The sequence below is a fragment of the Phycodurus eques genome, chromosome 23, assembly GCF_024500275.1.
Source record: "Phycodurus eques isolate BA_2022a chromosome 23, UOR_Pequ_1.1, whole genome shotgun sequence".
NCBI classification, from domain to species: Eukaryota; Metazoa; Chordata; class Actinopteri; order Syngnathiformes; family Syngnathidae; genus Phycodurus; species Phycodurus eques.
In genome coordinates, this window is record NC_084547.1 from 1,793,567 (window position 1) to 1,807,507 (window position 13,941).

Here is a 13,941-nt window from a genome sequence, read left to right on the forward strand (position 1 = left end):
ACTATCCAAATGCGGGCAGATTGATGTCTATTGCTGTGAGCGGATCAATTGATTGTACAGCTGAAGTGGAAAGCTAAAATGCGGGTCATTCCTTTTTCTATCCTATTCAAGTTTTTAGTTTAAAAGCGACTCACCAAAGTCTGTGTGGTTGTTCAGACTCCGAAGTCTGACGTGTGGTGGTTCTTGTAGCGTTAAAACGTTGATGTCGTCTCGTTCTGGGTGTGCACAGGGGTCATTTACATTGAAAAGGGTTGCAATCCAACAACAAAATTGTGGCTAGTTAAAATGCTGAGTGGCTTGTCACTCTGGGAAACCATGAGCCACACTGACTGCTGAGGAAAGAAGTTCATGCAAAGCCCCGCTCCTAGGGGTGTAAAAAAAAAAAGAAAAAAAAGTATGGCACTTAATTTTGGTAGGCCCTTAAACACATTCACTGCCATTGACGGCTTTAGAAGTCAAATGTCGATGTTATCGAGGAGTTCGAAACTTCAAAACCAAACCAAAGAACGTCTTTGTTCAGCCGATCCTCTGGAGACAGAAGTCGTTCTCCGTGCCCACAGAGCTGTCGTGGCCGGACGACGGGTACGGCTTGCGGCGGAGCAGCCGGTCGGCCACGTCAGCCAGAACCTTCTTGTACTGCTGCCGCGTGAGGCAGTAGGCGAAGGGATCGCACGCCGCCTTGCTGTACGTCAGGCACTTACTGACCAGCCCCCAGCGGCGGTCCACGTCCACAAAAGGAAGAAGCTCGGCCAACCTGCAAGGAGGGGACCCGAACAAAAGCGAGGCTGCTGTTTTAAAGACCTTAAAACATGAATGGTCAATGTAGTCCAATCGAAGTCGTCCTTAGTGAACCTTATTTACCTTGTGAAGACCAAGGGGGCAAAGCAGATGATGAAGGAGCCGATGAAGATGCTGATCTTCTTGGCGGCTCGCTGCTTTCTCCTCTTCTGCTCGGCCAAACATCTCCGCTTCACGCTGAGGACAAGAAGATGCAGTACGTTCGACTTTATTGCAGTATATCAAGTCAAAAAAAAAAGAAAAATATCATTTCGGAACAATATAACTGTCTACAAAGGAATACGAAAGAAAAAAAAAAAGGTTTTTTTTTTTTTTTTTGCATGTCTGAAAGTTAAAACAGCATCCTCGGTATACATAGGCTATAATAAAAATAAAATACATACATATGTAAAATGACAAAAAAAAAATATCTGACTGCTACTGAAACAATAATAATAATTATTATTATTATTTTGAATTTACTTCATTTGAACACGTACATCGGTTGCACATGATTAAAATGACATCATTTACCGCTCTTCTAAAAACAAAATATGGGAACTGAAATAAATGCAAAACGCAACAAATTTATTTATTTTTCAAAATCAGCTGATTGCAACTGAAATCTAAAACTATACAAAAGCACTATGACTACTACTCCTACCACTAATAATCATTATATTAATACAAAATGCCATTTTTTTTTTTTAGCTGACTGAGACTGAAATATAATCATTTTAACAATTACAATTATCACAGTAGCATATAAACTCGAGTCAGAAAATGGCTAAATCCGCCCTCAAATTTAAACTTATGATCTTTTTTGTTGTTGTCGTCCTCGTGTTAGTTGAAACAAATGTAGAAACTGAAGAAACAAGTTTTATGACGTCCATACTAACTATAATAATAATACTGTGAACAAGTCCAGCTCCATTCAAAAAAGACGTCGTGCAGAGGGTCCTGCGTGCGCCTACCTCGGGTGCACGTCGACGAGCAGGACGAGGGTCTGCACGGTGATCACGTCGATCCTCTTGCAGTGGAAGCGGGCCACCCGCAGCACCTTCAGGTAGGCCACGCACAGCGTGAGGAGCGGCAAGGCGAAGCTGCTGGCGTGGAAGAGCAGCGTGAACGCGGCGAACCGGGAGTCGCCCGACGCCGCCCGGAGGGTGCACGACGCGTACGCGTCGCTGTAGCGCAGCCACGAGAAGAGCAGCGCCGCCAGGGAGAAGGTGAACGAGTGCAGCCAGGCATAGCACAGCATCGCCGCGGCGTCCCGCCGGCGCATCCTGCTGGAGTAGCTCAGCGGAAAGACCACCGCGACCCAGCGGTCGACGCTGAGGGCGGCCGCGCTCAGCGTGGCGTTGGCCGTCAGGAAGATCTCCAGGAAGCCGACGGCGCGGCACGGGCGCTCGCCGAAGGGCCGGCTCCGTCGCGCCACGCCCGCCGCCGTGGCGGGCATGTGGAGCGCCGCCGTCAGGACGTTGCACACGGACAGGTTGACGGTGAACACGCCGGCCACTTGGCGGCGGATGTCGGCGCTGCGGGCGAAGCAGAGCAGCACCGACAGGTTGGACGCGAGAGACAGCGCGGACAGCGCCGCCAGGTACGCCGCGCACGCCACTTCGGCCGCGTCCATCGCGGGTCGCTCCGGTCGCCGGGGGCTCCTCTGCGCTCGGGCGCTATCCGGCGTGCTGAAGCGGGCGACGACACCATGCTTACGAAGCACCCCACCCCCACGGCGCGCGCAGCCCTATTACGCGGCGCGCACCTGCCTATCAATACCACGCTGACCTTATGACAAATGTGCCCCATTTCGACAATATCGCTTCATATAACAACCCATGGAAGTGGTGGCATTAATGTTCCATAAGAAAGTCCAAATGTGTAAAAAAAGAAAAGAAAAAGGGTTTTGTTTGTGTTAAAAAATTTAACTATGCATTACGAACCTGGGCTAACCTTTTCAAAATCTCAAATAGTGCACCAAAAGGTGGCGCCTCATGCTTTAATTAATTCCTAATTAATCAACACTTGTGCTGTAATTTGTTGTTTTGTCATTATGGTCTTGTTAAATTTGTTGCCACGCGAACATTGCTTACGATCCTAGTTCTAAGTCGACTTCAAATATACAGTAGGTCCACAAAACATTTTTCCCCTCAAAGGTCTCCGCTGGGACCAAACAAAAATGTAGAAGTTCTTCCCGGAACTGTTTAAGCTGCCGGAACCCATGTTTCACACGGACACTTATTGCAGACGGACTCGATGTTGGCCCAATGATAAACTTTGCCAAAAAACGACAAAGGAGCATCTGTACATGATTTTTAAGACACTGTTAGATGTGTAATGTGCATGTGACGTGATAAGTATGAGTGAGCTGAATGGTTAGCGTTTTTGTTTTTTGGGTCATTGCTAGCACGCTAATGCTAATCGCGATTGCTAACCGTTTAGCATTTAGCCATCTCAAATTCTGTACAGCAAATATCACCTCAGTACCAACATATGTAGTTTAAGAATTGAAGTCAATTCCCCATAAATGAGAATAAAAATGCATATTAGTAGTAAAATATATATATATATATATATATATATATATATATATATTGTAATGTTAGTGTGTGTGTGTGTATGCGGGGAGGGGGGGCTCTGACAGGCTTTGTTCCCAGAATGCCCTCTTTCATGTGCAGACCTAAAGGGGAGCGACTGACAAACAGAGGACATAAAGGCCCGTTTTGAAAGCAGTCTTTTACTGTTTTATTCATGGCGCAGTGGGCCATGTCCTGCCCGTTCATTGATTTTCCCGAGAGTCTTTTGAGGTCAACGAGAAGTAGAAGGTTTCACTCGCAGTCGATTCCGTATTGTGTCATCCGCTGGTCCAGCCTTAAACAAAAAAAAAAAAAACAACAAAAAAACGAAACTTTCGCTTTGTCTTCCAGGCTCGTTTGTACGAAAAACGCCACGATTTCTGACCTTTAGTGACGTATATCACACCAAAAAGCCGGCAAAACAAAAACAGCGGGAAGTCCATATCGGAATACCGGCCGTGACAAACAGACTCGGAAATGGGCAGGGGAGGAGTAATTGCCACTTTTGTCAAGATTAATTACAAATTACAGATGACAAATTTAAAAAAATGTCTTGTACATTTTCCCAAAAATTACGACTTTTGTCCCAAAAAAAGTGGAAATTCTTGCTAAATTACGCCTTTTTTTTTTTTTAACATTACAATGTCATTTTTGTAAAATGACCACTTTTTATTTGAATTAAAAAAATTGTCGCAATGTCGTGCTTTTAATGCAAAATTACCACATCAAAGTAAAAACGTACGTTTTTAATTGCTAAATTGTAATTTTTTCCCCTCCTAATAGTCCTACTTTTTTTGTCCAAGTTGCATTTACTTACAAATTTCAAACTGTAATATTGTGGCTTTTTTGTCAGAAAGTTAAGCTTTTTAGTTGTAATTATAAAAATAATAATTCTCGTACGTTACTTGCAAATAAATCCAACTATTCTTGTAAAATTGTGACTTTTAGTTTTTCTAGGAAAATAAACTTTTTTTTTGTTGTAATACTCAATCTTGTAACATAAAAAGCACTATCATGTAAAAATGCAATGTCTTAAATGTTTTACTTTTAAAAATTTTGACATTTTCTCATAAAGTTCTCTTTCAAAATTCGGATTTTTTTTGTAACACTTTGAATTTTGTTCTATCTTTTGCCTTTTTGATCTTGTAAAATCATAACTTAATTTTTGCCAACTTACTTTTTTTTTTTTACTTAAGTTTTTTTTTTCAAACAAAACTCCACTCTTTAATTCTAAAGTGACTTCTGTGTCGTAAATTGACACTTTGCTTGCAAAAATATGTCGTCGTCCTTGCGATACTGACTTTTTTGTCATAAGGTCACGAGAAGTGCCACAAGCAAATAAAAGTCATAATTTTTAAAGAACTGTTTTTTTTATGACTAAAAAGTCACAATTTTACAATAACAAATATGTAGCTCTCCAAGAGAAAAAAATTGCAACATTAGGGAAACAAAAGTCTATATTTTATCAAAATCAAACAAACAAAAATCAAAACATTAATTAAGTTCAGTATTAAAAGAAATTAATTTTGTAAAAAAAAAAAAATTTGAATAAGTCGCAGTACGAAGTGATCATTTGTATATTCTAAGAATAAATGATGGAATTGTAGGCATATGAAAACGTATATTTTCGAAACAAGTCATATTAATGGGTCTTAATTTTGCAAGAAAAAAAATATTTTATAACATCCGCAAACAATAAATTAATGTTTTAAGTCGTGTTTTCATGTAAAATGTTCTGAGAATAAAAGCGAAAAGCTGGAATTTTATAAGGACAAAAAAATTGGTGGCAATGTTGCGAAAAAAAAGAAAGTCGGAAATGATTGCGCTCACAAAGTTTGAAGTTACAGGGCTCGAAGGCGCTCGTTTGTCTTCTTCCTCGCAGGTCCGGTGGACGCTCGCAGCTCGTCCAGTCCGTGAGCGAAGGTGCACCTTTCAGCCAGTAATGGGCAGCCTTGCGGGTGGTGGCGGTCAAACCAGCACGGTCGGGTTTTCAGGGCACCGGGGGACATCGACGCCCTCCTCTTGCCGTACGCCCCGCACGGCTTCCCGTCTCGCCAGTCTCGGATGCGCACACGTCCTCCTTCCACTAAAAGACAAATTGGAACGCTGTTAAAACTCATTCACTGCCAGCCCTCCCAGTTAACATGGATATTTGACTGAAAAAGCCGTCAATGGCAGTGGATGAGTTTTAAGTTGGACCTCTGCACAATATTCTCAGAAAAAAAAATAAAAATAAAAATAAATTCCCACACAGTCAAAAACACACAATGGGATGAGAAAAAGTTGTACGTAAGCAAGAATAATACCCAAAAAAATATTTCATAAATTTGGACTTTACTATAACAAACAAAAATATGAGCAAACGGCGGTTACCAAGAAATTTTTTTTATGAGAAAATATTGAGAATATTCCAAAAATTAAACCACATTTCCACATAAAAAATGAGAATGAAATCGGGTATCACAACATCAAATTGGAATATTGCAAGAAAACAACCATTTTGTTTTAATTAAATCACAATTTTACGAGAATAAAATTTAACTGTTTCAAGAAAAAAAAATTGTGTGCACAAATGAAATGCTATTTTGAACCAACAAAAGTTACGTTTTCTATTTTACAAAAATATATTTAATACATTTGAATTTTTCATTTTTTTTTTATTTTCTATAATTCTTAAAAGAAAAGTTGTTTATACCAGGAGGAATAAACCATGATTTTGCATAAAACATACGGGTGAGGAAAAGAAAAAAAAGGTTGTTATTTCTATAATTCATTGTGTTTTCAATACATTTTACTATTTTACAATAAAGTCACTCTGTTACAAAAAGATGAGAAATTGATTGTGCTCCCACAAAAAAAAAAAAAAAATCTTAATTTTTACAAGTAAAACTTTTTTTACACGAAATAAAGTCACAATATTACAAGAATTAAGTGGATTATCATAATTTCTCATCCCCCCAAAAAATCTTAAAAAGTCAATAGTACGTATTATACATAGGTATAGTAATAGTTTGAAAATTCTTTAACAGTGTAATGAGGTATATGAATAGATCTTTTTGAACAGCTATTTATTCGTTTTGAAGCCGCAGTGTTAAAACTAAACATGAGGGTGCGCCACAATGTTAGATACATTATTAAAGAACAAGTAAATCTCAGTATTAATATTATTAGTGATCAGAATTGATTAGGAAAAACCAATTTGGAGAGGGTCACCACTAATATTTATTGAATAGAAATATATCAATGGATATAAAGTGCGCATTATACATAGGAAGAGAGTTTTTCCTGATTTTGGTGGTGGGCATTATACTCGGGTGCGTATTATACACGAGAAATTAAAGTAGTACAAAAAAGTGGGGGTTTTGCAACAAAAGTCAACTTCACGCCAGCAGTCACAATTCTACAAGAATACCATTGATAGTTTTTTTCATGAAAAAAGTCGAATTGTAAAAGTGGGGATTTTACGAGTAATAAAATATTTTTGTCTGAAAAAAAAAAAAAAAAGTTAAATTCCTAAAAAATATATAAAGCTGATAAGTACGTTAAAAAAAGTCAGAGGGTTAAAATAATTAACAGCTGTACATGAAAAAGTGGTAATTTTTCAAGAAAATAATAATTTTAAAAATGTATAAAAAAAACAAGAATGAAAATGTCATGAAAAAAAAAAAAACTGTAAAATGTTCCAGCAAGTGCTAATTGTGATGAAGCGATCGGGGGTACCTTGAAAAACTTGGTGGTGGTTCTTGAGGAGCGTCTGCAGGCCGCCGCACTCGTTCTTGAGCTGCTTGAGGGTGTCCTGACGCAGCAGCGCAGCCACCTCGCCCACGGACAAGCTGCCTGAAAGGAAAAAATAAATCAATAAAATTCACAACAAACACCAAGTCGCCGTATTTACAAAAATAAGGATGGGGGATTAGCAAAATGTTAGAAGTTAGTCAATAATTAAGTTGCATTTTCAAATCAAAGTGAGTAAAATATTTTTCAAAAATTAAAAAGTATATTTTAAATGTGACGTGAACTAAGTCGTGGAAAGAAAAATTGCTCCAGAAAACACAGAGCAAGTACATCATTTTAAGAGAATGTAAAGCATTAAACTGTTTGTGTGTCATGATAATTCAATGGGCATTGTGCTGCTCATTCTGGTGTGCGCATCTTGGCCACTAGGGTGCGGTGTAATACATACAATGCGGAAATTTGATCATGAAACACAGAAGGAGACCTTCACAACTAAGTTGCAGTAACAGTCGTCATTTTTCGCAGAGGACAAAAAATATATGCCTGTATGTGTGTATGTATGCATGCATGGGTTGCTCCCACCTGTGTTCAATTAGAAGTAAGAAGGTTTAAGGTTAATAAATAGCGCAACACTGATGCTAGTTTCATTAGCCTGTCATTGTTGTTTTCCATTGTGTGTTAGCATTTAACTAGATTGGGCGTTTTAAAGGGAAAGTTGTTTGACGAACATAACGTGTAATTGTGTTTGCTTTATGTTTAGCTCTAAGTCAACTTCACCTGGGAGCGGCTTGCTGTTTGTTACCTCCTCGTTTCCAGTCGCCGGGAGAACGGCGATCGTCGGCCATTCCCAGAAGGGCCTCGGCCACGCGCAGGACCACGCCGTCCACCAGGTCCCGAGAGAGCGCCATGCAGTTTCGCACCGCCTCCACACGGTCTCGAGGCCGGAAGCCGGATCCCCAGCCGTCCCCGGGACCTTCGTCGGCGCCGCGGCCGCCGCCAACGTCGCTTTCGGGCGCGGTGCGGCGGCTCTGGATGTAAGCGGCTCGGCTCGCCTCCGCCCGGGCCTCCTCGCTCGCCTCGTATGTCCGCTTTCTGCCCAGCAGGCACACCTGCGTGGCCAACAATGAGTTAACAAACTCGATTAACAGCATTTACTCACTAAAAGAAAAATTAATACTTGAATGCGCATTTTTTAAGCTTTACTTGATTACTAATATTGAATGAAAGACAAAAAAACATTAGGCCACTTAAAATTGTTATGTACTCATCAGCATTTACTGAATAAAGTAAAAAAAAACAAAAAAAACAATTGAATGCATTTTTGTAAATAATTTTAAAATGTAAAAAGAAAAATTTATTTTCAATGCACTTTTAAAAATATCCATTTTTAATTACTGTAATTAATTATAAGCTTTACTAAATTTAACAAAATAATTACCTTTTACATTTCTTTAAAAATATTATTTCCTTGGAAAAAGACATTTGAATACACTTTTTTTTTGTTTTTACAAAAAAAAAAAAAAATTTAAATATCCAGATTTAATTAATTAGGTTTACTAAATACGACAAAAATATCTTTGAATGCACTGGAAAAATATCTTTTAAAACACTTAATTAAAGTTAATATTATAATTATAAAGCTTACTTAAAAGAAAAACATTTTCATACATGTTTTAAAAATATTTTTAAAATCATGAAGCATTTACTGAAGAATGAAAGAAGAATAAACATTTGAAAGCATGATCTTTTACTATACAATAAATAAATTAATAAAAAGATCCAAGTCATTTTTTAGAAATGGAAAATTTATTGAAAACTTACTTGGTTATCAGCATTAATTTTTACATAAAAGTTTTTTAAAAAATACGTTCAACATTTACTGAAAAAAAGAGTGAAATATTTTAAAGCACACATATATTGATTTTTTTACTTGATTTGCAGGATGGACAAAAGAATAAAACATTTTAATGTTTGTCGCTTCAAGTGAAAGCATGCAGATATACCCACTATGTGTTGATTTAATTTTGAGCATATTTTGAATGAATAAAAACGTGGTTTTGATGTGAATTGTTGGAGTTTCGCGCCGTACCCGTTTGGTGGAGGGAATCCTGAGGCAGTCCTCCTGCGTGTGGAAGCCACTGACTCGACTGACTTCGCCGATGAACTCGATGTATTCCTTGTATTGAGACTTTTGGCTGTGCCGCCGCCGGTACTTGGCGAAAAAGTCAAAGAAGCAACAGGGCAGGACGAAGTAGCGGCACGAGTAGGACGACCTGCGAACCGAACCGCACAAATGTTAATACGGTAAACCCGCACCTTTTTGAGGCGGAAAGAGACTTGGCGCTGAACTCCCTGCCGCCAAGAGCGTTGATCAGCGAGTAACTGACGAGGCCGGCGAAAAAAAATATTTACAAAGCAGTACCTTGACTTACTTTAGTTGAATTCATTCCGAGCCCAAGATGGTATTTGAATAAAAAAAAAACAAAAAAAACTAATAGTAATACTATCGATGCTAATTTCCACGAGCCCGTCTGTAGCGTTTTGCATTACATGTTAGCATTAAGATAGCAGACTTTCATGAGATTAAATTATGGTTTGGTTTTGGTGTTGATATATACAATGGTTACTTTTTGTCTTTTGCTTTCTTTGTTGGTTTTACAGTAAACATCAACTAGGAGCGGCACATAAACATCTTGAAGCAAGCGCGATTGGCCGGTGCTCGATTGGTCGGCGTTTGTCGGGGGCGTGGCCTAGCCAAAGCCTAACGACTCGCCTGGCCGCCATGACGGGGATCCACGGTGTCAGCTCGTCCGAGTGGTTCCCGATCAGCCAGTCCGTCTCCGGGAACAAGAAGCTCTCGCCGGGAGTGATGGCTTGCTCCTGGAAACGCGCAATGGCGGCCACACAACAGGAAAATGGATATTAGCGTTGAGCTGTTCCGTGCAACACTTTGCGGCGCCGAGCTAAAATGATCGACGGGCTGGGAAGTTACTGTTACAACATGGCTCAGCAAGCGCAAAGCTCACCTGCAGCATGGTGTCGGGGCCGTACATGTCCCAGATTTTCCTTTTACGAACGTCAACGCCCTTTCCGGGGTGCTGCAACAACAAAAACAAAACCAAAAAAAAAAAGCCCTGGTTATCACAATATCAAGCCAAATTGTTGTCACGATGACGTCATTTGACCAGATTAAAGACGGGATATCACCAAAAATGTATCGTAAACTCCGTCCTAATTTTACAGGGAAAAAAAGACAAATTTATTGAGGAAAAAAAAATACTAATATTGTGGGGGGGGGGGACAACATTTCATGAGAATAAGGTTGTTATTGTGGGGGGAACTATTATTTAACAAGAATAAAGCAATTTTATGAGAAAGAAATTATAACGTTAAAAAAAAATTACTTTAAAAGAACAAAATACATTCACAACAAACATTGACATGAATATCTAAATGATATGCTGTAAGAATTCATACATTTCTAAGCAAAAAATAGGAGTAAGGAAAACAAGAACAAAAAGTAAATGCTACACACAAGAAAGTAAAGGAATAAGATACATTTTTTTGGAGAACATCGTCATTTCCGAGAATTAAGCCATAATGTGACCAAAAAAAAAACAAAAATGAATTTTTTTACGTGACTCAATTGCCGACATGATAATCAAAATCCCCTGCCTCACCCCTTCGTTGGCGAGTATGTGCACCAGGAGTCCGTTTCCACAGCCCAGGTCCACAAAAGACTGCCGGGCCTCCGCGTTGCGTTCCGCTCGTTCCTCCGACCAAAGCACCTGAAGCGGCGGATTCGCGTTAACGGAGCTAATCCTAATGTCCAGTCGGCAGAAAAAAGGAAAATAATTTAAAAAAAAAAAAAAAAAAAGACGCACCCACCAGGAGATAGGTGGCGATGGCGACGTCTTCGTAAACAAACTTCTCCGGATCCGTCACCTCGGGCCACACCTAAAGACGGCAGTGTTTGGATAAATAACTTTTTCCGTAGATACATAAGTACGCGTAAAAAAAAAAATTCTCAATAAAATACAAATGTAGTACAACGGTAAAAGTAGTTATTTCTCAGAAAACTAGTAGCTACTTCTGTCGTCGAAGTAACGTCGGAGTGGAAACAAGCTGAAGTTAGCCGTGCTAGTTAGCATGTTAGCTGCCGCGGTAGCAAGTATATAGTTGTATTTATTACACGAACTGTAAATACGCTTATGCTCGTAGCTTGTTGCAAACGCTCATTTCAAGACAGCGTTGTAGTAATATTTTTGTTATCATGAAATTGTCGAAGAGTAGCGCAGAGTCGGTGTTCGTAAATGTGATATTGGTTTGGTGGTTTATTTTTCCCCAGGATTTTTTTGTGTTTGTTTTCATGGTAATTTGAATGAGCGTTAATTATTCATGGTTTTTCTCTAGTCGCGGGGGGGAAAGTTACGATAATAACCTTTAAAATATAGTTTTATTTTTTTTTCACTGCCATTTTTTTTTTTTCACTGCCATTGACGCCTTTAGAAGTTAAATTTCCATGTTCACTGGGAAGGCAAAAAATGCAAAAAGAGCTGACTTTGCCTGCACTGATGATTTAAAAAAACAACAACAACAACAACAACAAAATAATAACTGACAGAAGGTTGAAGCAGTTTTGAAACTGTCACTTTTCAAAACTGCGTTATACCTTCAAACCCATAACCGGCCCACGTTGTGGTTGTAGTAGCACTGACCTTGACCATGGCCTTGTACTTGTCCTTGAGCCGCTGGTACACCAGGCTGTACTTCTCGACGGGCAGCAACGACAACGTGTCGGCCCAGCCGCCGCCCTTGCACGCGCCGGCCCAGCGCACCAGCTTGGGCAGCAGTTTGCCCGACAGCCAGGACAGCTTGGGGTAGGCCACGCCGTCCGAGTGCCACGTCTCCGCCGTCCGCACGTGCAGCTCCAGCGCCCTAGGGACCACGGTGTTCATAGGCTACTGCGCGGCAAGTATTACAAGTCTGCATCTTTCTTCTACAAAATTCAAATCAGAGCCCGCCGCCTGCAGTTGAGTCCAGCGAAAACACGGCGACCGCTCACCATCTGCCAGAGTCGAGCAGGCACAGCTTGATGGCGTAAATGTTGTCCTTCTTCACGGACGCCTGGCCCGCTTCGGCCTGCTCGAAGGGAACAAACGTCACCTCCTGTCCATCCAAGTCTACACAAAAAAAAAAAAAAAAAAAAAGTTAACAGCACGAAGTATTAAAATTAATCGATTCATCGACAACTAATCGATTTGCGAAATAACCGCCAACTGTTTCGACGATCGATAGCCCGTTTTGAATTGTCCGAATCCTCTGATTTCAAAATCTCAACAGTAAACATTCTCTGATTTCTGTCGTCATCCATGAAAGCAGACTGAAAACAAGAGTACATGAGCACAAGTCAACAGGAAGACAACAAGTGGACGTGAAGCTGTCACCTTTGACAACAAGCTCTTTCTGTTTGCGTGTCCCATAGATGTTGACTTTGGGGATAAACGTCCTGACATGAGAGGTCAGACATGTTTGGTGTGTGCCGCGGGGACGACAACCAACAACCAACATGTCCCACTGGGGCAGCGAACGCAGGAGCGCTTCTTCTTCTCCTTCTTCACAGTCAGTCACCTGAACGCCGCACAGCCGCTTGTTGACCACGTGAGGTTTTTTTATCCAAACGTCCACGGCCGACCAGAAGCCACCGGGGAGGTTTTGACATTCCGCCGGACATTTGACTTCAAATACTTTGGGCATCGTTGGGGCTTCAGCGACGCTACGGATGTGCGTTTAGGCTTCGTTTTCCCTATATAAACGCCGATAAACACAGAAATGGGAGCATTCATTCTATAACTAACTATTCATTTGTGATAAAAGTGATAAGAATAAATGATAATACAACTGAAAACAATGTCTTGAAAGCACAACAGTTTGTGCAGTGCTGGTGAATTACTGTCGCTTTGTGATGACGTGTCTAATGCGACGATTTAAGGGGACGATTGTTTATTTCTCTAGCTATTGGGGGACTCGTTTAAAAAGAAAATAAACCCAAACAAAATTGTAATTGATACATAAAGTGATACAAAAGAGAAGCCAGGGTGTATTTGAAATCCAAATTTGATATTAGGGCGTCGTCGAATATGCCCTCTTGTAACAACGACCCTGTTACCACAAGAGGGCGCTGTCGCCTCGAATTACCGGTCGCCAGCCAATCGCAGGGCACATAGAAACAAAAAAAATGATCTTAATTTATTTAGATTGAAACATTATTGTTTATTTTTTTCAATAAAATTCGCACTATGTATCGAAGTAAACTTTTTACTGGACTTTATATGAACTGTCTGCAATGGTCTGTGATAGGAAAAATGTTCCCCACCCAGTCCTCTGGCAGAATTAATCCAAGAATTAGGTAATGGCGATCATATTTCTCGGAGAACACAAAAACTGAAATTCCCCAGCAAGCCAGTCAGTCACCAAAAAAAAAAAAGAAAAGAAATTCCCACACTTGATGGTGAGATGAAACTTGCTCTGACCAACCAGAAACTGCTCACCCAGTCGTGGAAAAAACAGGGTTGCGCAATATTGACACTCGTTTGCTGGCCATTTGAACCCCACGGGGTGTAGGATCTCCACCCTCAATTGTTAAATGTTTAACAATTGAGGGTCCCACCCACTATAAACAGCAACAAAAACGTCATGTAGTCCAGGCGAGGAGGAGCGACAGTCGTAGGAAGGGCAAAGTTCAGCCTCGCGACATCCAAACAGGCACGTCAGAGGCTTGCAGGGGGGGGGGGGGGGGGGGGGAAATCCTGTTCAACCTGCTCGACAACTGCCGCCCTGAAGTGGGAGA

General features: G+C 40.5%; 2 protein-coding genes across 4 annotated transcripts; both read right to left on the reverse strand.

The window, feature by feature from the left end:
- Positions 1–373: 373 nt before the first annotated feature.
- LOC133398030 (G-protein coupled receptor 26-like) lies at positions 374–3,292 on the reverse strand. Its single transcript, XM_061669600.1, has 3 exons — positions 1,752–3,292; positions 862–975; positions 374–754 (listed from the first exon to the last, which is right to left on the reverse strand). The coding sequence occupies exons 1-3, from the start codon at positions 2,411–2,413 to the stop codon at positions 517–519; spliced, it is 1,014 nt and encodes a 337-aa protein (XP_061525584.1). The 5' UTR covers positions 2,414–3,292; the 3' UTR covers positions 374–516.
- On the reverse strand, positions 2,249–13,085 carry trmt44 (tRNA methyltransferase 44 homolog). Of its 3 annotated transcripts, none has more exons than XM_061669598.1 (12): positions 12,539–13,084; positions 12,157–12,274; positions 11,810–12,029; positions 10,980–11,048; positions 10,772–10,879; positions 10,118–10,189; positions 9,865–9,971; positions 9,181–9,364; positions 7,894–8,200; positions 7,077–7,193; positions 5,187–5,442; positions 2,249–2,315 (listed from the first exon to the last, which is right to left on the reverse strand). In XM_061669598.1, exons 1-11 carry the CDS (start codon positions 12,846–12,848, stop codon positions 5,198–5,200), a joined length of 1,857 nt encoding a protein of 618 aa, XP_061525582.1. In that variant the 5' UTR covers positions 12,849–13,084; the 3' UTR covers positions 2,249–2,315; positions 5,187–5,197. The 3 variants fall into 3 exon arrangements, with proteins under 3 accessions (XP_061525582.1, XP_061525581.1, XP_061525583.1); XM_061669597.1 differs by lacking the exon at positions 2,249–2,315 and adding an exon at positions 3,416–3,651; XM_061669599.1 differs by lacking the exon at positions 2,249–2,315 and having other exon boundaries at positions 5,229–5,442; positions 7,869–8,200; positions 12,539–13,085.
- Positions 13,086–13,941: the final 856 nt, after the last annotated feature.